Source organism: Arvicola amphibius, chromosome 1 (assembly GCF_903992535.2).
Source record: "Arvicola amphibius chromosome 1, mArvAmp1.2, whole genome shotgun sequence".
In the NCBI taxonomy this organism is placed as follows: domain Eukaryota; kingdom Metazoa; phylum Chordata; class Mammalia; order Rodentia; family Cricetidae; genus Arvicola; species Arvicola amphibius.
The window spans coordinates 185,497,800-185,523,207 of NC_052047.1; the positions used below are offsets into that span (position 1 = coordinate 185,497,800).

General features: G+C 43.4%; 1 protein-coding gene across 1 annotated transcript in view; it reads right to left on the minus strand.

Moving 5' to 3' along the window:
* Oga (O-GlcNAcase) overlaps positions 1 to 22,384 on the minus strand; it is a 39,663-nt gene extending 17,279 nt beyond the window's left edge. The window contains exons 1-10 of the mRNA XM_038325270.2: positions 21,776 to 22,384; positions 15,366 to 15,417; positions 14,772 to 14,869; positions 14,232 to 14,362; positions 12,281 to 12,452; positions 9,109 to 9,207; positions 6,931 to 7,215; positions 5,397 to 5,555; positions 2,592 to 3,205; positions 757 to 931 (exon numbers count right to left, since the gene is read on the minus strand). Coding sequence (XP_038181198.1) covers positions 757 to 931; positions 2,592 to 3,205; positions 5,397 to 5,555; positions 6,931 to 7,215; positions 9,109 to 9,207; positions 12,281 to 12,452; positions 14,232 to 14,362; positions 14,772 to 14,869; positions 15,366 to 15,417; positions 21,776 to 21,974 — 1,984 coding nt within the window. The 5' untranslated portion in view covers positions 21,975 to 22,384. The remainder of the gene's footprint in view (positions 1 to 756; positions 932 to 2,591; positions 3,206 to 5,396; positions 5,556 to 6,930; positions 7,216 to 9,108; positions 9,208 to 12,280; positions 12,453 to 14,231; positions 14,363 to 14,771; positions 14,870 to 15,365; positions 15,418 to 21,775) is intronic.
* Positions 22,385 to 25,408: the final 3,024 nt, after the last annotated feature.

The following is a 25,408-nucleotide window of genomic DNA, read 5'->3' on the forward strand; positions in this document are numbered from 1 at the left end:
CTGTGTGCTGTAAGTCCATTGCACTGAAAACCTGCAAATGAAATGAGATTCCTGGAGAAACTTGGCCATGCTGGTGCTTTTTTTTTTTTTAAACCAAGTTTAAGAATTTCCAAAAAGAAGAGAAAAAAAAAAAGAAAAGAAAAAAAAAAGGAAGCACACAAAAGTCCACTGAACCAAGCAAGAGCTTATAGGGGACTGTAATTTCCATTTCATGCTAAAATCGATTACTTGGTAGAGGAATAAAGAAACAGCCACATGAAGTTATACCAAGTAGCACCAGAATAGCCTTCCACTAAAGCTCGCATGCGCACAGGGCTGGGAGGACAGCTTCCTCTTGCCAGGCCCCTGGGGGAGTTGCAGCACTAGTTCTAGTAAACACAGCACTAATGTTACCAAGACACAGCAAGCAGCAGAAAGCTTACAGCGTCACATCTCATAGAGTCTCATCTCCAAATCAGGTCAATGAAGGACTCGGGGCTCCATCCAGGAAGCATTCAGTCAGAGCACGTTAAAGTCAGTACTTTCTAACATACTTTCAAGGTATTTATGGAATTAGCCCAAGGGAGAAAAATTAACATGCTCAACAAAATTACTAAAACTTTCAAGTTTTTCAACTATGTTCAGCTTTAAGAAAAATCTAAGAAGTAAAAAACATGGAAATTTGCCAATTCCCTAAATAGTTTTCTCCCTGTGGGATAATTTTTTTAAGTACAATATATAAGAATGAGGAGACAGGATCATTGCTGCTGCACCTACCTAACCACTGCACAAAAGACTTCACCATAGACATTATACTCTTGATATCCCAGACATAGGAGTACATGTCATACAGGATTGTCCTGTTGGCACAATTGGAGAGCCGAGTGAACATCCCCATCACTAGTGCACACATCTCTTCAAACTTGGCTGCTCGTGACCGCCACTCTTCAATCTATACAGGATTTTAAAAAAAAGGAAGCAATGATTTTAAATTTAACAAAATAATCTAAGAGTTACAAACTTAGCTGTTTATCAGGCACATGCATTTATCTTAAACATTAGTGAATCACTTGCTTAAACTCTAAGTGAACGATGAGCTTATCTCCCCAAACTGACAGAAAATATCTAAAATAGACTTTCCTCTATTTCTTGTTTCTTTTCTTTTTTTGGTTTTTTGAGGCAGGATTTCTCTGATAAACAGTCCTGGAACTTACTATGTAGACCAGTCTGGCCTTAAACTCACAGAAATCCACCTGTTTCTGGCTCCTGAGTGCTGGGATTAAAGGTGTGAGCCACCACTACTACCCAGCAACTTCCTTCCATTTCTTTTTTTTTTTTAAATAATTTTTTTAATTAATTAATTTATTTATTATATATACAATATTCTGTCTGTGTGTATGGTTGCAAGCCAGAAGAGGGCACCAGACCCCATTAGAGATGGTTGTGAGCCACCATGTGGTTGCTGGGAATTGAACTCAGGACCTCTAGGAAGAGAGGCAATGCTCTTAACCTCTGAGCCATCTCTCCAGCCCCCCTTCCTTCCATTTCTAACAAGAAAGTCAAACCGTGAAGGTGAAAGTGCCAGATGTAGAAAATTTCCCACTTATTTTACAGAACACATTCTAAAATGTGTTTTACACCAGTTACAGTATTCCACTTAAGAATCACACAAGTGGAGAGATGCTCAGCAGTTTAGTACACTTGTTACTCTTGCAGGGGACTCAAATTTTTTCTCAGCACCCACAAAGTGGCCTCCCAAACACCCGTAACTCTAACTCCAGTCCCAGGAGATGCGATGTCCTCTACTGGCCTCAGGCACCAGGCATAAATGTGGTGCACATACACACATTCAAGCAAAACGCTCATACATATGAAATAAAAGTAATTTCCTCATGGCTGAGGGGAGAAAAGGAAGAAACTAAACTTGGTCACTTTTTTGGGGGGAGGGGGGAGGAGAAGCAGGGTCTCCTATAACCCAGGCTGATCAAACTAAAGATGTGGTAGAAAACAGCCCTGAACTCTGGGATCCTCTGCTTCCATTATTTAAGCACTAGAACCACAAGTAAGAACCACCACACCAGACATATATGGATGTTTCTTTTGTTACAGGTGAGGGGCTTCCCCAATCCCAACACTTGGGGGAGCTGAGCCAAAAGGACTACCTCCAGCTCACAATATATGGAGAATCTGTCTCAAACCTAGCAACCCACACCAGGTGGCTCACAACTGCTTCTAAGTCTAGCTGTAGAAGGTCAAATGGCTCTGGTCTTTGTGGGAAGCTGTAGTCATGTTCCCACATGTGAACACAGACACACACACCTACATTCAACTACAAATAAACTTTAAAGCCAGGCACCGGTGGCGGACCCCTTTAATCCCAGCATTCGGGAGGCAGAGGCAGGCAAATCTCTGTGAGTTCCAGGCCAGCCTGGTCTACAGAGAGAGAGAGTTCCAAAACAGCCAAGCCTATACAGAGAAACCCTGACTTCAAAAACCAAAGGCAAGCAAACAAACAAAACCAATCCCTTTAAAAGTTTTTCAGGCATTGTAAAGAAATCCCTGAGCATCTGGCCTCACTGTGAGGAGCCAGTGAGCACAACAAGCATACTCACTTTTTCAGAGTCTTTCCCTTTGCAGTTGACACTGACAACACTACTGTTTGCGCGAAGCCACTGAAATTCCCGTAACATCTGTGCTCCTTTGGGTCCATGCTCATAAGGAAGATAGAAGAGATCAGCAAGTAACTGTAAGTCCTCTAGAGTCACTGGCTCTGCAGTGTACAAAGGCTTTTCATTTGGACCAGGCACAAACTGCTCCTTGTTTGTCTGGTCATCAGTCTGCATAGGAGCAATATCGCTAATGCAATCTTCTTGCATAGACATCTCTGGGGATTTGGATTCAGCTATGCTCTCCTTATCGGTGTCCATTGGTTTCAATTCCTCCGCCATTTTAGCTTCAACAATTTCAGTTAGTATTTGATTGTCATTCTTGTGCTCTGGTTCTTCTTGCTTTTCTACTACCATATCCATGGGTTCTTCATCTGGCTGTTTCTTTTCTTCGTCCTTGGTCAGAGCTGAAGGCTCACCACTCAGAGCTGCTCCCTGGCTCATAATGGGCTCCTGGTAAACTGTTGTAACTACGGTCGTGGCATTTAAAGAGGGTGCTGCAACTAGAGGAGTCCCATCAACTACACTTGCCTTGGCTCCACTGTGTGCAACCTGCCTACCTACCAAGGGGAGAAAGGAAAAACAAAGGCAATCAAAATTAAAAACAGAATTAATTAGACTTACTAGACTTTAAGAAACTCTTTTCCCCCTCCAAGGCCAGGGAGACAGCTCAAAAGGTTAAGAAACTTGCCACCAAGCCCGATGACCTGAGTATGATCCCTGGAAATGACATGGAAAGAACTGACTCTTCAAAGCTGTGCTACATACCTGCTATATGTACATACAATAAATCAATAAATTTAGTTAAGGGTAACTTGAAAACTGGGCTTGATGGCACACCCTTCTGAATGCTGTGGTCAGGAGTGGTGGCACACACCTTTAATCCCAGCACTTAGGAGGCAGAGGTAAAATCAACCTGAGGTCATGGCCACTGAGTTTCCAAGAAAGTCAAGGCTGCCAACTGAGACCCTGTCACAGAACAAAAGTGCAGAGAACCCAAGTTCATTTCCAGCACCCACATCAGGTTGTAGCTCCAGGGGGATCCATAGCCTGTAGGGCACACGTATGTATGTGTGTACCACAGATATGCCCAATGCCCTCAGAGGCAAGAAAAGAGCATCAGATCTCAGACTGGAATTACAGATGACTGCAAGTTGGCCTGGTGTAGGGATCTGAAGTAAGGACCTCTGAAAGAGCAGGAAGCACTCTTAACTACTATGACATCAAAGCTTACCCTTGCAGGCCAGACAGGACTATACAGCAAAACCAAAACCCTTTCTCAAAAAAACCCAGAGCAGGGCGGTGGTGGCGCACACCTTTAATCCCAGCACTCGGGAGGCAGAGGCAGGCGGATCTCTGTGAGTTCGAGACCAGCCTGGTCTACAAGAGCTAGTTCCAGGACAGGCTCTAGAAACTACAGGGAAACCTTGTCTCGAAAAACACCAACAAAAAAACAAAACAAAACAAAACAAAAAAACAAAACAAAACAAAAAAAAAAAAAAACGGGACTGGAGAGGTGGTTTAACATTGGTCGCTCTTCTGGAAAAGCCAGGTTTAATTGCCACCCACATGGAAGCTTACGACCAGTTGTAACTCCCCTTCTAGAGCCTCTAACACCCTTTCTGGCCCCATTGGCACTGCATACACACGATGCACAGACATACATGCAAGTATATACCCATACACATAATTTGTTTCTTGTTTTTCAAGACAGGGTGTCTCTGTGTAGTCCTGGTTGTCCTGGAACTCACAGAGCTCCACCTGCCTCTGCCTCCCAAATGCTAGGATTAAAGGCATGCGCCACAACTGCCCAGTTACATAATTATTTTTTAAATGTATACAGTGTTCTGTCTGCATGTATGCCTGCAGGCCAGAAGAGGGCACCAGATCTCATTACAGATGGTTGTGAGCCACCATGCGGTTGCTGGAAATTGAACTCAGGACCTCTGGAAGAGCAGTCAGTGCTCTTAACCTTTGAGCCATCTCTCTAGCCCCCAGTTACATAATTTTTTAAGAAGCTGGACATGGGCTGGGTGATGGTGGTGCATGAATTTAATCCCAGAACTTGGTAGGCAGAGGCAGACTCTGTGATTTCGAAGGCAGCCTGGTCTAAGGAGTGAGTTCCCCAACATGTTCCAAAGCTACACAGAGAAAAACTGACTCCAAACACAAACACCACCAATAAAAACTGGACACAGAAGCATATGCCTAAAATCCAACACTTGGGAGAAAAGTGCATCAGGAAGAGGCTCAGTGACATCCCTGACTACACAGCAAGCTCCAAGGTAGCTTTAAAAGGTAACAACAAACTCAATTACACTTTGCTTAATGGATCTAAGTTAAGGGGCATGACAGTACACTTTGTGACTCAACTCTGTAATCCAATCTCCTTATGAAACTGGCTAAGCCAGTGTGATGGCACAAATCTGTATTTCAGGAATTCAGGAAGTAGAGTCAGCAATATTAGAAGTTCAAGCTCATGTCTGGCTACTTGTCAAATTAGAGGCCCACCTGGGTTACATGAAACCATACCGAAAAGTCCGAAGGTGGATGGTTGGCATCTGCACGCACAAGCAAATGTACACCCACAATCATTCATACACACCAATAATAGATGATCCCAAGTAAAACATAAAATAAAAATTGATGGGCTAGGATCTAGTTAAATAACAGATTATTTGCCTAGCATGCATGCGACTAAGCTTCAATTCTAAGCAGCACCACCACCCCACCCCTCCCAGCCCAACTCACTGCTGTATTGATGAGGTACGCCAAACTCCTGCAACCATTCTGTTAAAGCTAGCTTTAAAGCCATCTGTGGACTATAGAGTATATCAGTTTCAATGTCTTCATCACTGCCTTCATTTTCTAACTTTATTTGTATTGATACAGTACTGTCTTCACTGTCAGCTGAGGGGAGAAAACACAAAAATAGTTTTGATTATAAAAACCTCATCCCAATGAAGATGTATAAATTTCATTTGTTGCAGTACAAGCAAGGAGTGAAAAACTAACACACACCAACATGAAACACAAATACAAGATCCTTCAATAACCATCTAGAAAGTCACCTATTTGAGGTTCCAAATGAATAAGCATGTTAGAATAATTGGAAAAGTTTGTCATAAATGTCTAATAAATACCAATAATGAGATGACAATGTTAATTAAAAGTATTACACCATCCTCTGCATAAAGAAAACCTATTTAAGTCTTCAGGTACTTACAACTTCATTATTAATAATTCATTAAAGTATAAGAAGAGAAGTTCAAACATATTGATTTTGAGCATAAAGTCTTGCTTTCCCTTATTTCCCTGCACAGCTGAGTTTGGCTAATCCAATATCTATCCCTTAGTGTTGCATTATGCTGTCTTAAAAGATGCAGGAGTTAAATGTCATGCATGCAGAAGGGATGAAGATAATACTTCTAATTGTGCCTTTTATTGGGTGAAAGAAACAGCAATGAGCAGGCCATAAAAGGACTCGTTAATTCAATGAAATATTAGAAGAGTGACACAGACTGAGAGACGGACAACTGCATACCACCAAGGGCCCTGGCAAAACACTATTAATTCAAATTTCATCAATAACCCTGTTTCAGACTAACTTCAAAATTCTTAATTTGTATTATCATTTATCATGTGCCATGATATGCCTGTGGGCCTGCATCCATGGCATAATACGGGGGTCAGAGGACAACTGTGGAGTCTCCTTCCATTATGTGGATAACAGATACTCAACTTCAGGTTGCTAGGTTTGCACAGCTAATGCCTTACAAGCTCTAACTTCAAAATTTTTATGACCAATATTTTCCCCTGAACCCATGAACCCTGAACCATGTGTAGCAACTCTACCTGATCCAGCTCAAATACCTGTCAAAGTGTTTATCAACACTTCAATACTTCAGGTTATCATTCTTTCTTCTGGTACCACACTCTGTAATAGCATCACAACATTAAAAATACTACCAGTGCCTGCAAGCCTTCCATAACTTCGATTATTTTCAGAAGCAGGTACACTTTACTCTTCCCACTCTCCTCTCAATACCCAAGAAAGAGGCACCTGCCATACAATATAATTAAATGTAAATCAATAAACGCCAACATTCTCACTTCAAACTTTGCAAAAAAATGACTTGTCCAAGGCCAAACAGATTTTCCTTATTACATATCTATGACTGAGAAATGAAAACACGCTTTAATGTAATAAAAGCTTTAATGTGACAATAAAGGAATACAAATGTACCTCTCCCCAAAAGCTCAGCATCAAATACAGGATACTCACTCATCACTACATCCTTTCTAACTCCATTCATGTTTGATTTATACCATGTGGCAAGGGTGTGGATAGCAACATAGTTAGCTTCAAATTCACAGTTTGGATTAGTCAGCACTCCCTTTAACCGTGGGATGAGTTCTGTGGATCTTCCTTTGTAGGGGCCCAGAAACAGCCTCTTCTGATCGTAATCATTAGCGTGGATATTATCCCAGATCACTGGAGATCTCTTGATGATCTTAGAAACCTCTTCAATAGACTCTACTGGAATTTCTTTTGAAACAACTTTTGGACCTAGAAATAATTTGTAAAAAGAACTTTACTTGCAGAACCTTCTACATGGTTCTTTAAAATAAAACTTTAGCAATGCTGGAGAGATGGATCAGTGGTTAAGATCATTTGTTACTCTTGCAAAGGACCTGGGTGATTTACAAGCATCCTTAACTCCAGTTCCAGAATCAGATAATCCCTTCTTGGGCACCAGGCATGTACTAGGTATACATACATACATACATTCAGACAAAATATGCATAAAAATACAATAAATTGGGTTAGGCGGTGGTAGTGAACACCTTTAATCCCAGCAGTCGGGAGGCAGAGGCAGGCGGATCTGTGTGAGTTAGAGGCCAGCCTGATCTACAAGAGCTAGTTCCAGGACAGGCTCCAAATTTACAGTGAAACCCAATCTCAAAAAACAAAATAAAATACAATAAATCTAAACAGCAAGTTTGGCAACCTGAGTTCAATCCCACGACCTACAGGGTAGGAGGATAGAACCAAATCCTACAAGTTGTCCCCTGACTTTTACATGCACACACACATACACAATAAATAAATGCAATAAAAAATGTAAAGAGATAAAATAAGGGTTAAGAAGGTCAGTGACATGGCTCAGTGTATAAAACTGCTTACCCTTAGCCAGGCAGTGGTGGCGCATGCCTTTAATCCCAGCACTCGGGAGGCAGAAACAGGTGGATCTCTGTGAGTTCAAGATCAGCCTGGTCTACAGAATTAGTGCCAGGACAGGTTCCAAAGCTACAGAGAAACCGTGTCTCAGGGGGAAAAAAAAGAGAGTAAAGAAAAGAATAAAAAAGAAACAAACAGCATTTGCCACCAAGCTTGACGACCTAAGTTTGACCCTCAGGACCCCAGGACCCACGTGATGGAAGGAAAGACATCACAAGCTGTTCTCTGATTTCCACTTGCTGTGGCACATGCAATTACACACATATAACATACTCAAAACAATAAAAATGTGTGAAATTTAAAAACACAGAAGCTTTTACATGTTTTCCTTGCATATACACTATCCTGAAAATTCCTCTCATGCCCATCTCCATCCCCCAGGTCTTTCCATCAAAGCGGATGAAGCCCAGAGTTCCAAGTGCTGCAGACTGATGAGATACACTACTGAGCTATCAGCTTCCTTGCCTCCCTTCTCTTTATCCACTCATTTATAAGGTTGGATTCAATTCTCATGATCCTCCTACTTCAGCCTCCTAAGTGCTGGAACAAAAATTTTATACTTAATTCTTCTAGTTTTCTTTGTTTTTGTTTTTTGAGACAGTCTATGTAGTCCTGGAACTCACTATGTAGGCCAGAATGGCCTCAAACTCACAGATTTACCTGCCTATGCCTCCCAAGTACTGAGATTAAAGGTGTGTCCCACTATGCCCAGCTTCAATTTTCCTTTCTAAACCAGCATAGTAACGTAATTCTTTCATTTTATTTTGTTGTTTTTTTGAGACAGGGTTTCTCTCCAACAGTCCTGGTCTCGAACTTACTCTGTAGACTAGGCTGGCCTCAAACTCAGAGATCCGTCTGCCTCTGCTTCCCGAGTGCTGCGACTAATGGTATGCACCACCACTGATCGGCCCTGTTACTCATTTTATAAAACAGAAGTTTCCTAAGAGTCTAATAATATAGTTAAACTGACAGAGTAATTAGTTAGATCCTCAGCACCACATAAACTGTGTATATTGGATACAGTTGTATTTCCAGCACTTACGAGGTAGAAACAAGAGAACCATTAAATTCAAGATCATCCTTGGCTACACAGCAAATTTCAGGCCTACAATTCAGAAGACTCTGTCTCAAAAGACAAAAGTATCCACCTAATAATACAAATGACCAGTTTTTCTAAGTCCTAGTAATAAAACTTTCACTATACAATTCTTGAGGACTTACCTGTCCAAAGTACCTCAATTCCAGGCAAAAGCTTCTCACCCACAGTCCTTAAGTAAGGAGACTGAGATACATTTGGATAACAGAAAGTGCCACAATATTCTGAATGCAGAGGGGGAGAAAATTAAGTCAGGATTAAAATGGTCATGGGAACTGGGAAAAATGCTTTAAAATTCTGTATCATTTTTATTCAAACGGTAAAAGGTTCTTTGTCATATATAAAAGAAGTAAACTTAGACAGATGTTACATATAATAGTTCATACAATCATATATTCACACTGGGTGGTGGGCCTGCTTATTATCTCAACTCCAGGCCCACGGCAGAAGTTCACAGAAGGTCATGCTAGGCGGAACGACGTCACAGAACAGCCTCCATTATAGGAGAGTCCTCGGGAAACGGTCTCTAAGTCGGCAGCCCCAGCCTCAACCTGGTAGTGGTTCTCCTGGCCTCTGCTTCCCTAGCACTGGGGTCACTGATATGCATCTCCATGTTTTCAAAACAAAACAACAACAAAAATCTCAAGGGTCTCCCTATGTACCACAGATTAACTCTTCATCAAGAGAGTCTTTATCTCAAAAACAAATCCTTAGAATTTTTAGTAGTAGTACCAAGCAATCCTTATAATCCCAGTCATTAGAACTGCATTTTGTAAGCTTTTACATAAATCTTTTTAAAAAAAAAAAAATAATAATTAATCCTGCGGATGTAGGATTCCCCTCTGTATGCTGTGAACACCACTGGCTATTAAAAAAAAAACTGTCTTAGGCCTGGGCAAGGCAGAATAGAAGTAGGCGGGAAAACTAAATTGAATGCTGGGAGAGAGAGTAGGTGGAGTAGATGTGAGTTGTAAGCTGGAACCTTGCCAGTAGGCCACGAGCCTTGTGGTAAAATATAAAATAATGGAAACGGGTTAATTCTAGATGTAAGAGCTAGCTAGCAATACACATAAGCTGACTGGTCAGGCAGTGATTTAAATTAATAGTTTCTGTGTGGTTGTTTCGGGAGTCTGGGCGGCCTCTTACAACACCTGCCATGTGATATGTGCACATCAGCCCCACTTCAACCCCAACTTGCTAGCCTGATGGGAACAAACCCAAAACCCCCACTGGAAAAGAATTCTGACCAGTTACCCCTCACAACTAATATCTCTTCCTGAACAAGAAACAAAAGTGAGTCACAGACAGTGGTGGCACACACCTTTAGATCAGGCAGCGGCTTGATCTCCGAGTCTGAGGACAGCCTGGACTACAGAACTAAGTTCCAGCATAATCAGGGTTACACAGAGAAATTGTTTCGAAAAAAACCAAAACCAAACCAAAACAAACAAACAAACGAAAAGGGGAAAAAAGGTGAGCAAAGTTTACAGAGGTCAATTTTGAGGTGACTAAGGATGAAAACATTTTCAACGGAAAACCAAGCGGCAGAGCGGGGACGCATTCTATTCTTACTGCTAGAATAGAGCCAGAAGAGAGTGGGAGAAGTGAAACGGGGGCAGAAATGCATGGGCAGAAAAAGAGAACAAGCTGAAAGGAGTGAGACATGACTAAGTTAAAATCACGTAAATTTGATTTTTTTTTTTTTCAGTTTTCATTCCAATAATTCCACTCTCCTTTAACTTGGAAATGTAATGCTTACAAACTACCTCTCCCTTTTAAGGTCCCTTCTCCATTCACAGGCTGACAGTTGTCTTTCTGCTACCACACCAGTGGACCCTAATGCCCCTAAACCTGCCCCGCTCTCCCCAGGGGACAGAGTACTCCTCAAACAGTTAACTCCTAGGTCTCTCGAACCTCGATGGACAGGACCTCACATGGTAATCCTCACCACTCCATCAGCTGCCAAGCTCTTGGGACATCCATGCTGGTACCATCTCTCCAGGCTCAAGCGGGCGCCTACCCCAAGACACTTGGTCTGTCCAGCAGACAGGACCTTCCACCCTCCAGTTTTCCAGGATGCACAATGAAGGGCCTATCTGCTCCTCATTCTGGCACACTCATCTTTAGTGGTAACAATTCTTTTCCTAGACAACTACTGTCTCATTTCCCCCAAGGAACAGATGCCTGCCAACTCCGGGATGACAGTACATGGGATACCTTTCTAGTGTGGACACAACACCTCCTAGCTCTCCCCTTCCCCACATCGCTCCATGTCTGCAGGAAGTAGCCATATTTGAGTCTACGCCCTTTTTTCCAAAGAGAGCCTAAATGTTTGTCATATTACCACTCCAATTTTCTGCCACCCCTATATCCATAGAGTCTGGAATGTCATGTTGGGAGGGTAGGCTCCAGTCCCTTGCATCTATCCCAGCCCCCAGGCCTGGTAAGGACTCCAAATCCCTGCAGGCCAGGTCCTGACCCCTCCCCAGGGTACTTAAATGAGCTCCCAAAAGAGGATACACTGTTCATGCGGCGCCACCAAGAGCCTAGAACTCCCATTAAACCTGGATATTTCTTAATTTGGCATGTTTTGATTTGGCTTGATTGGGAATTTGGCGTTGGCGGAGAGCTCGCGTTTCAGAAATATTCCTAACAACTTCTAATACTAAAAGTACATAACATCTCCAACCTACTTCTTTGGTATTATGAGGTCCTAAATTTTTCCTATATGACTTTGAAAAATGTCTTCTAAAAATGTGTTCCTTGACACAGAAAGACCATTATCACATGTACTCATAGGTGGTTTTTAAACATAAAGCAAAGAAAGCCAGCCTACAAACCACAATCCCAGAGAACTTAGACAACAATGAGGACACTAAGAGAGACTTAGATCTAATCTACATGGGAAGTAGAAAGTAGAAAAAGACAAGATCTCCTGAGTAAATTGGGAGCATGGGGACCTTGAGGGAGGGTTGAAGGAGGGAGGGGAGAGGCAGAGAGGGGAGCAAAGAAAAATGTAGAGCTCAATAAATATCAATAAAAAAATGTATTAAATGTGTGTTCCTTTTATACATGACAGAAAAGATGTAATACATTGATACTTTTTTTTTCTTTTGTTTTTTCAAGACAGTACTGGCTGTCGCTTTGTAGACCAGCTGGCCTCGAACTCACAGAGATCCACTAGCCACTGCCTCCTGAGTTCTGGGATTAAAGATATTGAGCCACCATGACTGCCTTACATAGATCCTTTTAACATATTTCAATACTAGTTAAATACTCAGTTCTTATATACAATACCTGTAGGACAGAAGAGGAATGTTTCCGGCTCTCCTAGGTACTGATAAATTTCATTTGTGATAGAAACTTGTGCATGTGCAAAAGAACTGAACACCTCTTTGTCTGCTGCACACATATTATGATCAATATCATCAAAAAGCAAAGCAAATGACCTGCACCCAAATTGAGACACCTTAGGGAAAAAAAAAAAACACGATTATTAGTTCATTTCAGGGAAAAGTATTTTATTTTTTAAATATTTATTTATTTATTATGTATACAATATTCTGTCAGTGTGTGTGCCTGCAGGCCAGAAGAGGGCACCATACCTCATTGCAGATGGTTGTGAACCACCATGTGGTTGCTGGGAATTGAACTCAGGACCTTTGGAAGAGCAGGCAATGCTCTTAACCACTGAGCCATCTCTCCAGCCCAGAGAAAAGTATTTTAAATATATACTTATGGTTATATCAAAGTCAAATATTTTTCTTGGAATGTCAAAGAATATCTGATCTTTTTACATTTTCAGTGGTAGCAATTTTAAGTTAATATAGCTAGTGTTTTGGGACCCAATTTTCACTTGGGAATGAATGAAGTAAATATTCAAACAATGGTTTTGTTTGCTTGGTTGTTTGTTTGGTTGCTGTAAAGATAGCCATGGGTGCTGGAAAAATGAACTCTCATATTTTTGGTTGTGAGCCTACCCTTTATCGGCTGAGCAATCTCTCTAGCCCTCAAACACCATTTATACAAGGCAACCTATCCTAGAAGATCCAAGAAATTCATAAAATTACAAAAGTATGAACAAGTATACTCAATCTATGAAATATTTAGGCCTTGATCTAGTCTTGGAAAGAACACTAATTCACCTGGAACTGGAGTTATAGATAATTGTGAGCTGCCATGTGGTGTTGGGAATTGAACCTGGGTCCTCTGGAAGAACAGCCAGTGCTCTTAACTGCTGAGATATCTCTGCAGTGTCCCCTTCTTAAGAGAGGGTCTCACACTGGAGGCCAGGCTGGCCTCAAATTTTTAGAAATTCTCTTACTCTCAAATACTGGAATATAATGAATCGCCACACCTAGCTTTCTACCTTCAAAGTTTTACAAGCCATGTGATGCCACCAATACGAAATCTTTTCTTAAAGAACAAAACATGTGGGGCTGGATAGATGGCTCAGCGGTTAAGAGCACTGACTGCTCTTCCAAAGGACCTGAGTTCGATTCCCAGCAACCATATGGTGGCTCACAGCCATCTGTAATGAGGTCTGGTGCCCTCTTCTATCAGGCATATATGCAAACAGAATATTGTATCCATAATAAATAAATAAATATTTTTAAAAAAGAACAAAACATGCAGTGGTGGCGCCTGCCTTTAATACCAGTACTCAGGGGCTGGAGAGATGGCTCAGTGGTTAAGAGCATTAACTGTTCTTCCAGAGGACCTGAGTTCAATTCCCAGCAACCACATGATGGCTCACAACCATCTGTAATGAGATCTGGCGCCCTCTTCTGGTCTGCAGGCATACATGGAGGCAGAATGTTGTATACATAATAAATAAATAAAATCTAAAAAAAAAAAAAAAAAAAAAAAAAAAAAAAAATACCAGTACTCAGGAGGCAGAGGTACGAGGATCTATGGTATTCTAGTTAAGTTTTTCGACTGACAAATACTTCACTACCCACAATTATGAAAGTAATAGCTACAGAAATAAAGTATTAATTTGGTTTCCTTTTATTTTAAAAAGATTTATTTACGTGCATATACACCTTTATGCCAGAAGAGGGCATCAGATCCCACTATAGATGGTTATGAACGGCCATGTGGTCGCTGGGAATTGAACTCAGGACCTCTGGAGCCAGTGCTCTTAACCACTGAGCAATCTCTCCCACCAATATTTCCTTTTAATATCATAAAGCAATTAAGAAAACCCCATTTCAATACTGAATCAGGAAAAATAAAAAAGAATTACCTGGTCTAATTTACGTTTCAATGTTGATACTTCCTTGGGGTTAGAAAAGGTGATGTCCAGGCCTGGGGAAATAGCGTAGATGAATTCTATCTCGTATTCGCGAGCAGCAGAGATGAGAGTCATAAGTTGCTCTAAAGAACAGAGTCTTGGTTTTAGAAAGCAACATAGGATGCTAAAACAAACTGTCCCTTCTAACTAAAGAAATTATAAATTCTAATTAACAGTAAAGGAAAGGTTCTTTAATATTAAGCATTAAAATTTAAAAATTACCATATTCATGGAAAGTATTTTGGTATACCCTGATAATCTCACAAACAAAAGCTCACACTTTTATTTGAACTTTTTCCCCCCAAGACAGGGTTTCTCTGAAGCTTTCAGTTGGAAAGAGAAAAACTCCCTACTCAAGCACCCGCCTGCACACGTGTTCAAGTGCAGGGACATGCATGTATATACACAGACACACACACATTCACCCGCCTGCACACGTGTTCAAGTGCAGGGACATGCATGTATGAACACAGACACACACACAAAGATTACCAGCTTCTTCCACTGAATACATCTCTCGCCAAAACATCCTATGTTTGTAGTCATCTTTTGGAGCATACAAGTATGTATTTAATTCCCATTTCTGAAGCCTTAAGAGAAAGAAAATTATATCTGCATAAATAGGAAATATTAATAAACTATAAATCTCAATTACTTTTTTTGATGTACCTCTATCTCATGACAAACCAATAATATTCTACTGTTAAACTTTAATTATCAATGGAATATTTTATAATTTATTTAATTTTATGTGCATTGGTGTGAGGGTATCAGATCCCCTGGAGTTACAGTTAGTTATAAGCTGCCATATGGGTGCTCGGAATATGAGAATTAAACCCAGATCTTCTGGCAGAGTAGACAGTGCTCTTAACCACTGAGCCATCTCTCCAGCCCTTAACAAATTAAATATCACAAAGTACACCATCATAGTAAGTGTTGAACAAAAAGAGAACTCTGAATAAAGCAGACAAAGCCTCAACCTGTTCAGCTTCCCCAGACAGTTTGGAAAGGACTACAGGAGAGCAACTTCTGCTATGACACCAGGCTCATCCAGCAAGAATGCCTCCTGTGTCACACAAAACTTACCTTCTAAACAGTTCTTTTCTCTGTTCCATTACCCAAGGTCTTCCATAAAACCCTGGAATTAAAGAAAGAAAAATAAAACTACTCTCAGCTTTGAAAATGAGGTACAGCTTAAGAAAAAGGAGGTTACACACGTGGAATCCGTTTTCTACAAAATGTGTGGAGGTGCTGACAAATGTGTGGCCTCCTGGGTAAACAGCCTCATCTATCAGAGGCCCTGGGTATGAGCCCCATGGATAAAACACAGCAGAATCTGAAAACTACGCAATGAAACACTGTTTATCTGTGAGAGGTGGTAAGGTCACATATTCCTCACTATTCCTAAATTTCCATATTTCCTTCTCTGACATTACTGCGTGTAAGACAGGGTTTTCTTTTTAGTGAGACACAATGCCTCACTATGGAGCCCTGGTTGGCCTAGCGATTGTACAAGCTGTCCTCACACCTGCAGCGATGCTATTCTGGCGTCTAAGCACAGGAATTCCAGAGAGCATCATCACCATGCTCGCTTAGGAACCCAGACCTACCATCTTTTACTGCCAGCAAGAACTCTTCCTGCTGGCTGGGGATATAATTCAGTACTGGTTTAGTATTCATGAGATTATACATTTCCAGACATAAAACATAAAACACACACACACACACCCATACTGGAAATGACCCCAGAACCTTGGTCATACTAGGTAAGCACTCTTAAAACTAGGGAGTTCTAGGGGAAAATGGTCTTTTATCCTGTCGCTTGTATTATTTTTAATAAAATGCTGATTGGCCAGTAGCCAGGCAGGAAGTATAGGCCTGATCTACAGAGTGAGTGCCAGGACAGCCAAAGATACACAGAGAAACCTAGTCTCAAAAAACCAAAAATTAAAAATGAAAACAAAAGAAACAATTTAAAATAAAGCTACATAAAGATGGAAAATACAGAGTCTGGATACCGTATGTTATTGTGTTCTCTTTGAATTGTTTGACTGCTGAGGAAGGAACAACAGCTGCTTTAAAAAAAAACATCTGATTATAAATGCTGCTGGATTGGTATGGGACCATGGTCTGTATTCTGTCAATTTTATTTTAAATAAATGCTGATTGGCCAGTAGCCAGGAAGGAAGTATAGGCGGGACAACCAGACAGGAAGTAGAGGCGGGTCAATGAGAACAGGAGAATTCTGGGAAGGAGGAAGCCCATTCCGCTGCAGTCCTTGCCCAGCCACAGAAGCAGCAAGATGTGACTGCCTCGCTGAAAAAGGTATGAGCCATGTGGCTAACTAACATAGACAAGAAAAATGAGCTAATATATGTTATAAGAGTTAATAAGAAGCCTGAGCTAATGGGCCAATCAATTTATAGTTAATGTAGACCTCTGTGTGATTTCTTTGGGACTTAAGGACTGTGGGAACCGGGCAGGACAGAAAATTCAGTCAACACTGGATTAATCCAATGTATGTATCTTGAAAATACCCTGACTTCAAAAAAGTATGTTACTTTGGAGAAGAGGTTTTCCTTTTGTTTCCACAGGAAATGAGAAGCTGTGGATTCAATTTTGAGTTAAGAAAAATCAGGTTTGGGCTGGAGAGATGGCTCAGAGGGTAAGAGCACTGGCTGTTCTTTCAGAGGTCCCGAGTTCAATTCCCAGCAACCACATGGTGGCTCACAACCATCTGTAATGAGACCTGGTGTATTCCTTGCCAGCAGTACATTGTATGCTAAACAAACAAACAAACAAACAAACATTAAAAAAGAAAAGAAAAATCAGGTTTGATCAAGGAAGATCTCCTGAGAAATCTCCATTAGGAATGGAAGGCCCAGATGTCTGAGTTCTGCATCCATAACAGTTGGCTGAGATGATCAAGCTTCACAGGGTACTCCAGTCAGGACTTGATCATAATTCTAAATTTCTTTAGGTCCCTGTAAGATTATCAGTGCCCCCAATCAGCAGGAAGTAGCCTAGTTAAACCATGCCCGTATTCCCAAAATATGGATTATGGATGTTTGCCTTTGTTTAGAATGTTGGTTACAAGTTGTAATGGATAACGGTCAGGAGAAAAGCTAAAAAAAGGATATTAGATTCAGAGTTCTTGTTTTAAAAAGGGGGGGGGAGAGTGCTGTGGGACAATGGTCTTTTATCATGTCACCTTATTATTTTTAATAAAATGCTGATTGGCCAGTAGCCAGGCAGAAAGTAGAGGTGGGGCAATGAGAACAGGAGAATTCTGGAAAGAGGAAAGGGTCAGTCTGTAGTCATCACCCAGATGCAGAGTAATAAGCAAGATGAGACTGCCTCTCTGATATAAGGTACTGAGCCACGTGGCTAACACAGACAATAATGGGTTAACGTAAGATGTAAGAAAGAGTTAATCAGAAGCCTGAGCTAATAGGCCAATCAGTTTATGATTAATGTAGACCGCTGTGTGTTTCTTTGAAACTGAACGACTGTGGGACTTCAGTCAGCAAGGGACAAAGCAGAGCAAACCAAACTCTTAATGCTAGGAGGGAGACAAAGAAATGGGCATGGTGGCTCTGCCAGTGGTCCCAGCACAGAGGCAGAGGCAGAATTGGCCTATGTTTGAAGCCAGTCTGAACTACATAGTTCTAGGCTAACCTAGGCTACAGTGAGGCTCTGTCTCAAAAAACTAAAAGGGAGTTCAATTACTTCTAGAGGAGTGATTTTAAGAGCTACACAAGTTAATGATATCAGAGAGTTAGAAAAAGGTATATACACACATGTGCACAGACACACACTTTTTGCAATAGATCTTTAGCTTAGGCTGGTCTACCTAGACCTTGTAGCCACCTCCCTACCTCAGTCATTTAAGTGCTGAAATTTCAGGTGTGAATTATCACACTTGGCTATGATCACCTTTTCTGAAAAGTTCCTACAACAAAAAAGGAACCAATTAATTAATTAGTAACAGGCTACAATCACATTCACAAACCCAACAGCAGTGCTGACTTGAACAATAAACTTTCAAGTTCTCTTAATTTCAGAATCAAGTTGTGAAATGAAAAATTAGGAGGCAGGTGTGGTGGTGGCGGCGCACACCTTTAATCCCAGCACTCAGGAGGCAGAGGCTGGAGGATGTCTGTGAGTTTGAGGCTAGTCTGGTATACAGAGCAAGTTCCAGGGCAGTCAAAGCTTACAGAGAAACCCAGTCTCGAAAAACAAACAAAAGAAAAAGAAAAAAAAAAAAAAAGAGATTAATTTGGGACGTAAGTGACACTGTAGTGTTCACTGTAGGAAACAAACTTCTATACTGTTTTTCTAGTTACATCTATTTTGCATTTAAATGAAAACTGTAATAATACATGTAAATAATATGAAACAATGTCTAAAAAAACTGACTAAGGGTAAAGCTGACATTTAGAGCTCTCCAGCTCACTAGGAACACCACTAGACACCTCACAGCCAATCTAACCTTTCCCTCAACCAGTCCCAGCCTAATCATTAGCAAGAGATCAGGAAAACTCAGAAGCACCATGAAAGATGATCAAAATAAGCACTGGGGACAGATAAATGGATCTGCGGATAAAGGCAGTTGCAAAGTCTGACAATCTTTGGGACCACAAGGCTTCCTGCAAACTGTCCTCTGACCTCCACATGCATGTTGTGTGGCCATCTCCCCTGCAAAACAGTTTTAAAGCACTCCTCAGTGTTCACACAAGCATTCTCCCACAGGAACTCTAGGCAGATATTCTGTACCCCAAAAAGAATGGCACAACAATCAATCACCATTAAACCCCAGCAGCACCTTCTATTGTAAACATCATGAGTGTTTTGCCTACATGTGTCTGTGCACATGTATGTGGTGCCCTCAGAGGGAAAGAGAAGCAGGACTCCCAGGAGTTACAGACTAACTGGCATTAGAGTTGGTTCTGAGGAGCTGTGTAAATGCAACCTAGGTCTTCTGAAAGAATAAGAAGTGCTCTTTACTACTGAGCTATTTCTCAAGACCCTAATTTTAATAATCTTCAGCAGCTCTTACAGAGCCAGGTTTATGGTTTGGATTAATTGAACCACAAAGAGGACGTGTACTATTAACACAAGAGTTAAAAACCACCAAGGTTTGTAGGGCAAGGAAGAACAACCACCCTGATTATAACTACACTATTTCCGCCGGGCGGTGGTGGCGCACGCCTTTAATCCCAGCACTCGGGAGGCAGAGGTAGGCGGATCTCTGTGAGTTCGAGGCCAGCCTGGTCTACAAGAGCTAGTTCCAGGACAGGCTCCAAAGCTACAGAGAAACCCTGTCTCGAAAAACCAAAAAAAAAAAAAAAAAAAAAAAAAAAAAAACTACACTATTTCCTACACTTCATAGGATGCTGCCAACCAAGAAGCACTTATTACACTGGGGCTGGTTCAGTGTTCATTTAAGAAAAATATGCACATGGGAATGACAGGAGGGAAAACAACTGAAGACAGCTTCATTTTAACATACTTTAAATACTATTCAAGAGAAACCAACTTAAACCACAGTAAGCTATCTCCTCTCACTTCTGGTAACACACTGCCAGGCTCCCTGACATTCATCCAGCACACCTCATTTCACACCCACTTTTTGCTGTTGTTTAAACAAGGTCTTACTCTGTAACCCAGGCCAGCTCAACCCCTTCCCTCAGCCTACCAAGGCAGCTCTACCAGTCACCACCCCAGGACCTTTGACAATACAATACAGATCCCCCAGTGTGATGCCTCGGGGTGGGGGCGCAACCAACCACCCAAACCCCAACAACAAACAGCAAAGAAATTTACACCTAAACTGGGATGGTGGCCTGTAATCCCAGCCACTCCAGGGGGCAGGAGGGTCACAAGTTCAAGGTCACTCTGTGCTTCACCTAGGCTCCTGGAGACCTGTCTGCAAACATGGAATTCATGCAGATTTTAACTTTTGTGTAACTTGTTTTAGACAAACAATTTTGTTGCAAATAAAACTGCCAGGCCTTCCCTGTCTTTTAAGAAAAAAAAAATTCCACCACAGTTTTTCTAAAATCTTTCTGCACTCTGGCAAATCCAGTATGTACAACAAAGCACTCACATTTTCATAAATACTGACTCCAGTAGGAACAGTATTCCCCCAAATTTTGTAAAATAATTTTGCTGAGCTGTCTCATGTTTTACTACTGCAGCTGCCTAGAATGTTCTCTCCCCGCAAATCATCTTCATCTAAAATACCGTAACGACCATCTTTTATCTTTCAAAATACATGGTGAAGGGACCGGGAAAAGCTGATGCTATCAACCAAGAATCCTACTTAGAGCCCTTTTGGTTTGAGTGTTAGTTTTTATCTTCTCCAGCAATAGTGGGAGGGGGGAGAAACTAGGAAACCTTGAGTTTGAAAAAAAACAAAAAACAAAAAACAAAAAAAAAACAACAAAAAAAAACAAAAAACGTAAGAAGACCCCCAACTACGACGTAGTTAGGTGAGAATTAAGGTAATGTGCTCTCCTGAGTTCAGAATCTGCCCATTCTTTTTTTTTTTTTTTTTTTGGTTTTTTCGAGACAGGGTTTCTCTGTAGCTTTGGAGCCTGTCCTGGAACTAGCTCTTGTAGACCAGGCTGGTCTCGAACTCACAGAGATCCGCCTGCCTCTGCCTCCCGAGTGCTGGGATTAAAGGCGTGCGCCACCACCGCCCGGCTTAGAATCTGCCCATTCTTATTCAGAAATTGCAGGAAGATGATCTGGCAATCTTCCCTCACTACCAAAACGTCTCTCATGCCTTTCAACTGTGAATGAGAAGACAGTAATTATAAAAACCAAACCTTCTACTGAATTCTAACTCCACATCACAGATGTTCTCAGAATGGTATACTGAAATTTTCACACACGCACACACAGAGTAGAATAACAGCAACTGGTAAACATGACACTTTTCTCCATCGCAGATGAGTCTTCAGGGGGAGAAGAGGCTTGCAAGGCTTGCAGAGCAGCAAAGAAATACCCTAAGCCAGGGTTTGTAGTACTACAGGCCGAACTGCGCTCCCCTTCACTCCCAAGCATACCTGTGCAGCTGAATTCCCCACCCCCTGACAAGGGTGAGGACCGGAGCGCTGCACAAATTTCCTCATTTCAAAGCCGAGAACCCTGGGGACTAAGATCCCAAAGTACAAAGAAGTGAAACACAGAGCCGACAACAGGCTCCTTGCCCCCGCCTCCTCCTCCATGGTCTGACTGGCTCCAAGCCCAAGGAGGGTGGGGTCAGGCTCCTGAGTAGCCAAGAGAATTGGACGCTCAAGACCGGAGGAAAAGAAATGTGTCCCTCCCTCCGTCTCCTCTCCGCCTCCCCCACACCCGCGTTCGCAAGGGCAAGCCTGCGACCTGGCGGGGGAGGGGGGGAAGACCCCCACGAAGACCCACCAGCATGCCTCTCCCGGGCGACCAAGTGCAGTGCTGGGCACCGGGGCGGGGCTGGAGGGCGGACTCACCTTCCACCACGCCGCACAGGAACCTGCGGGTTCCTCCAGGCGCCCCGGCCCCGGCCGCCGCCCCGGCTCCGGATGCGTTGTCTTCTCCGGAGGCCGGAGCTGCAGGCGGCTCCAACGAAGCCCCCGAGGGGGCAGCAGGATTGGCGCTGCGCTCGCTCTCCCTCTCCTCCAGCGCCGCCTGGCTCTCCTTCTGCACCATCTTCCTGCCGCCGGCCGCCGCCACCGCCGCCGCAGCTCCTCTTCCGCTTCAGTCCGTTGGGCTACAGGCCCGGAGCCCTGCAAAGGGCCGCGGCTCCGAGCGCGCGCCTCCCGGGCTCCTTCCCCTCCCCCTCCGCCCTTCCCCCTTCCTCTCGGCGGGGGCCCGAGTGCCCGGATGAGAAGGGCGGCGGCACCGGCTCGAGCCCTTTGTCAGCCGCTGCCTCCGCCTGGGCTGGGGGCCGGGGCCTAAGCGGAGGGCGAGAGCGCCACTGCGTCTGCACGGGAGGAGGCCCGAGGCGCCTTCTTCCGTCCTCAGCGTCCGTCGCCCTCCCAACAGCCTTAATTCTTCGGCTAGGAGCCCCGGGAGTCCCTAAGCTGCCACTGCCGCTGCCTCTGCCGCCCGCTTCCTGTTTATCCGCACTGCGCCTGCGCCACAGACCGGCTCAGACCGGTCCCTAGCCCGGCTCCCCCTCCTTCTTTGGGATCAGCCCATTACTCTTTATTTGCTAGGGGGAAACAGAACAAAGGGCGCCGTGAAAACCGCGGAGGTGCGCGGCCGTGGAATGTACCACTTGGCTCGCCACCCTCCGGGATGAGGGCCGCACTCTGGGACGGACCATTACCCCACCCGAAGGAGGGGAGCACGGGAAAATGAGGCTGGCTGGGGCGTTTGAGGGGGGAGGGGAAAAGAGGCGTTCACTCTCCCAGTGCGCAGACGCCGAAACGACGCCTCTGGTCTTAAAGTGGCAGGAAACACTGACCTACTTAGGAGATGCTGCTAATAACTTGGCCCATCACGTCTGCCAGGCCCACGTTCGGTTCTGTGAAGACATGCCAAGGAGCTCAGCTCACCCCTCTCTCTTGAGTCATTTTCTTCTACTCCCCCTTCGGAGCTAACCCGTTTTCAATTGTGCAGGCAACTGTTTATTAGAGTTTGTCACATCCTGGGCTGTGGCACCATTATGACCTCATAATATGGCTAAAACAATCTAGCACTCACAGTTTCTGCTTGAGAATACCCCTTCATTTGTTTCGGGAAGTCAGAGGAGATAACTCCTTGTTTGGGGAGAGCCTGTGGTATGAAATTCGCCAGACTATGTATGGAGAAAGAAAAGACTACATTCCAAGCACATAGGAAACAAAAGTCTAATAAAGGTAGAAGAGGGGTGGAAGTCGGGTTTGTGGTGGCGATGGGGAGTGTGTAGTGTGTGTGAGGGGCTTGATCCTTTTAGCCTGAGCGTCAACATTTCCTAGGAAAGCCTGCCTCTGTGGGCTTGGCTCCTGCTGTGTTTCTCAGTTTCCGGTAGTCCTCTCAGAGTGCACTTGACATTTATGTGCCTTAAGAGATCCGCCTCAGTTTGGGCACAAACCTCTCGTGCTCAATATTACGACAGTAGTTTATTTTATACTTGAGCGGGGTAGCTCAACTTGTAACTCCAGGGACGTTGAAGGGTGGGTGTTCATTCCAAGTGTGAACTGCTATGCCAGGTGTATGCAACCCAGGGCCTTGTACATGCTAAACAGCTCTCCAGGGATTTTGAGTTTTTATTTATTTTGTGTGGGTTCACATGCCATGGGCGGCAGAGGACAGCTTGCAGGAGTTGGTTCTCTCCATCCCTTTGCAGATCTGGGGATCAAACTCAGGTTGTCAGGCTCTGACTGGGCAGGCATCTTTACCCACTGAGCCATTGCCAGCCCTATCCAGGACCTTTTATTTATTACTTTTTAATGTGTGTATATGCATGCCACACTTGTATTGGGGGGGGGGGCAGCAGAAGCGGTTGTGAGCCACTGGATACGGGTGTTGGGAACTGAACTCCTGGTCCGTCCTCCGTCCATGACCTTGGGCTATCTGGCCCTATAGAGGAGGTGCTTCTTGTCTGCCTATGTGACCTTTTATAAGGAAGGAAGAGGGGTGGGCACACACTCTTGGGTGGTGAAGACTGAGGCAGGTGGTATGGAGCAGCCTATGATCAGTCCCCAGCTTTCCAAGGACTCTGAGACTGGATTTACCATCTCCTGTATTTGTGAGTGGATTTCCCCTTTCCTATCTTAATAAATCCTTGATACCTCTTAAACAGATGTACATGGATTTCTCTTAACACAGTACCTTAATGGCTGAGCCATCTCTCCTGCCCCCCATGCGAGGGCTTTTAACAGTTCTTCTCAGTCCTGGATTGTTAAGATGGCAGTTAACAGCCAAATATAAGTAATTTCTTCTTCCTCCGTCTTCCCCTCCCTGCCTCTACCTTCATAGTACTTGGGTTATAAGCATGTCCTACCTAAGCCCAGCTTTTCCTCTGTTTCTTCTGTTCCTCTTTTTGAGACAGGGTCTCATTAAGTAGCCCAGGCTAGTCTGAAATCATTCACGTCAGCTGAGGAACATTTATTTTTTTTCCTTCTGGGTGGTAATCAAGCCCAAGGCCTATGCAAGCACTCTGCCCCTTAGCTTCATCCCCAGGCCTGAAGGGTGTGATTCGTAACCACTCAGCTAGAACACAGTCTCCACACAGCCCATGCTTACCCCGCCCCCTGCCCTATCACCTACAAGAGGTTCCAGTGGCGGCTGCAGAAACGGCTCAAGAACACTGACGCTCTTCCAGATAATTGGGGTTGATTCCCAGCACTCACTTGGTGGCTCACTGTGATATAGAACTCCAGTTTGGGGGGGTGTCTAATGCTCTCTTCTAGCCTCCCTGGGCACTGCACACAGTGGTGCCCCCATATATGTGTATGACATACATGTGCAGCAGAACACCCTTACACATAAAAAAGAATGTAAAATTTAAAAGGTACCAGTATTTAGGAAGCCTATGATACATATATGTGAGATAAATGAGATGGGTCCTTGCCCTCACAGATAATATTTTAGCTCCAGAAACAGACATTTGTTCAGTACAGGGATTGCAGAGATGTCTCAAGAGGATCTGAGTTCATTTCCCAGCACCCACACCAGGCAGCTCAAAATCCAGCACCTGCACACACATACAACCAGTGGTTGTGGTGGTGCACACTTTTAATCCCAGCACTTGGAAGGCAGAGGCAAGGGGATCTCTGAGTTCGAGGCCAGCCTGAACTGCAGAATGAGTTCCAGGACAGTTAGGGCTACACAGAGATGCCCTGTCTCAAAAAATAAAAAATAAAAAATAAAATAGTAATAGATAAAATAATCTACAAAACAGGAACTCAGGTGTATAAAGGTGGAAACCTGGTGATGTGTAAGACGGGAATACTTCACACAGTGAATACTATTTACTGGCTGTCTAGGTGGATGCTAGTGGCTGGAACCAGGGAAGCTCAGCACCAGGGGGATGGTGGCACTGTACAGTCCCAATACCCAGAAAGATTAGGAATTCCCTTCCTTCTCTGCTTGTCTAGACCCTTTGTAAGCTCCAAAGCTTACACTGGAGCCTCTTCTGTGGCTCTGAGGACTGC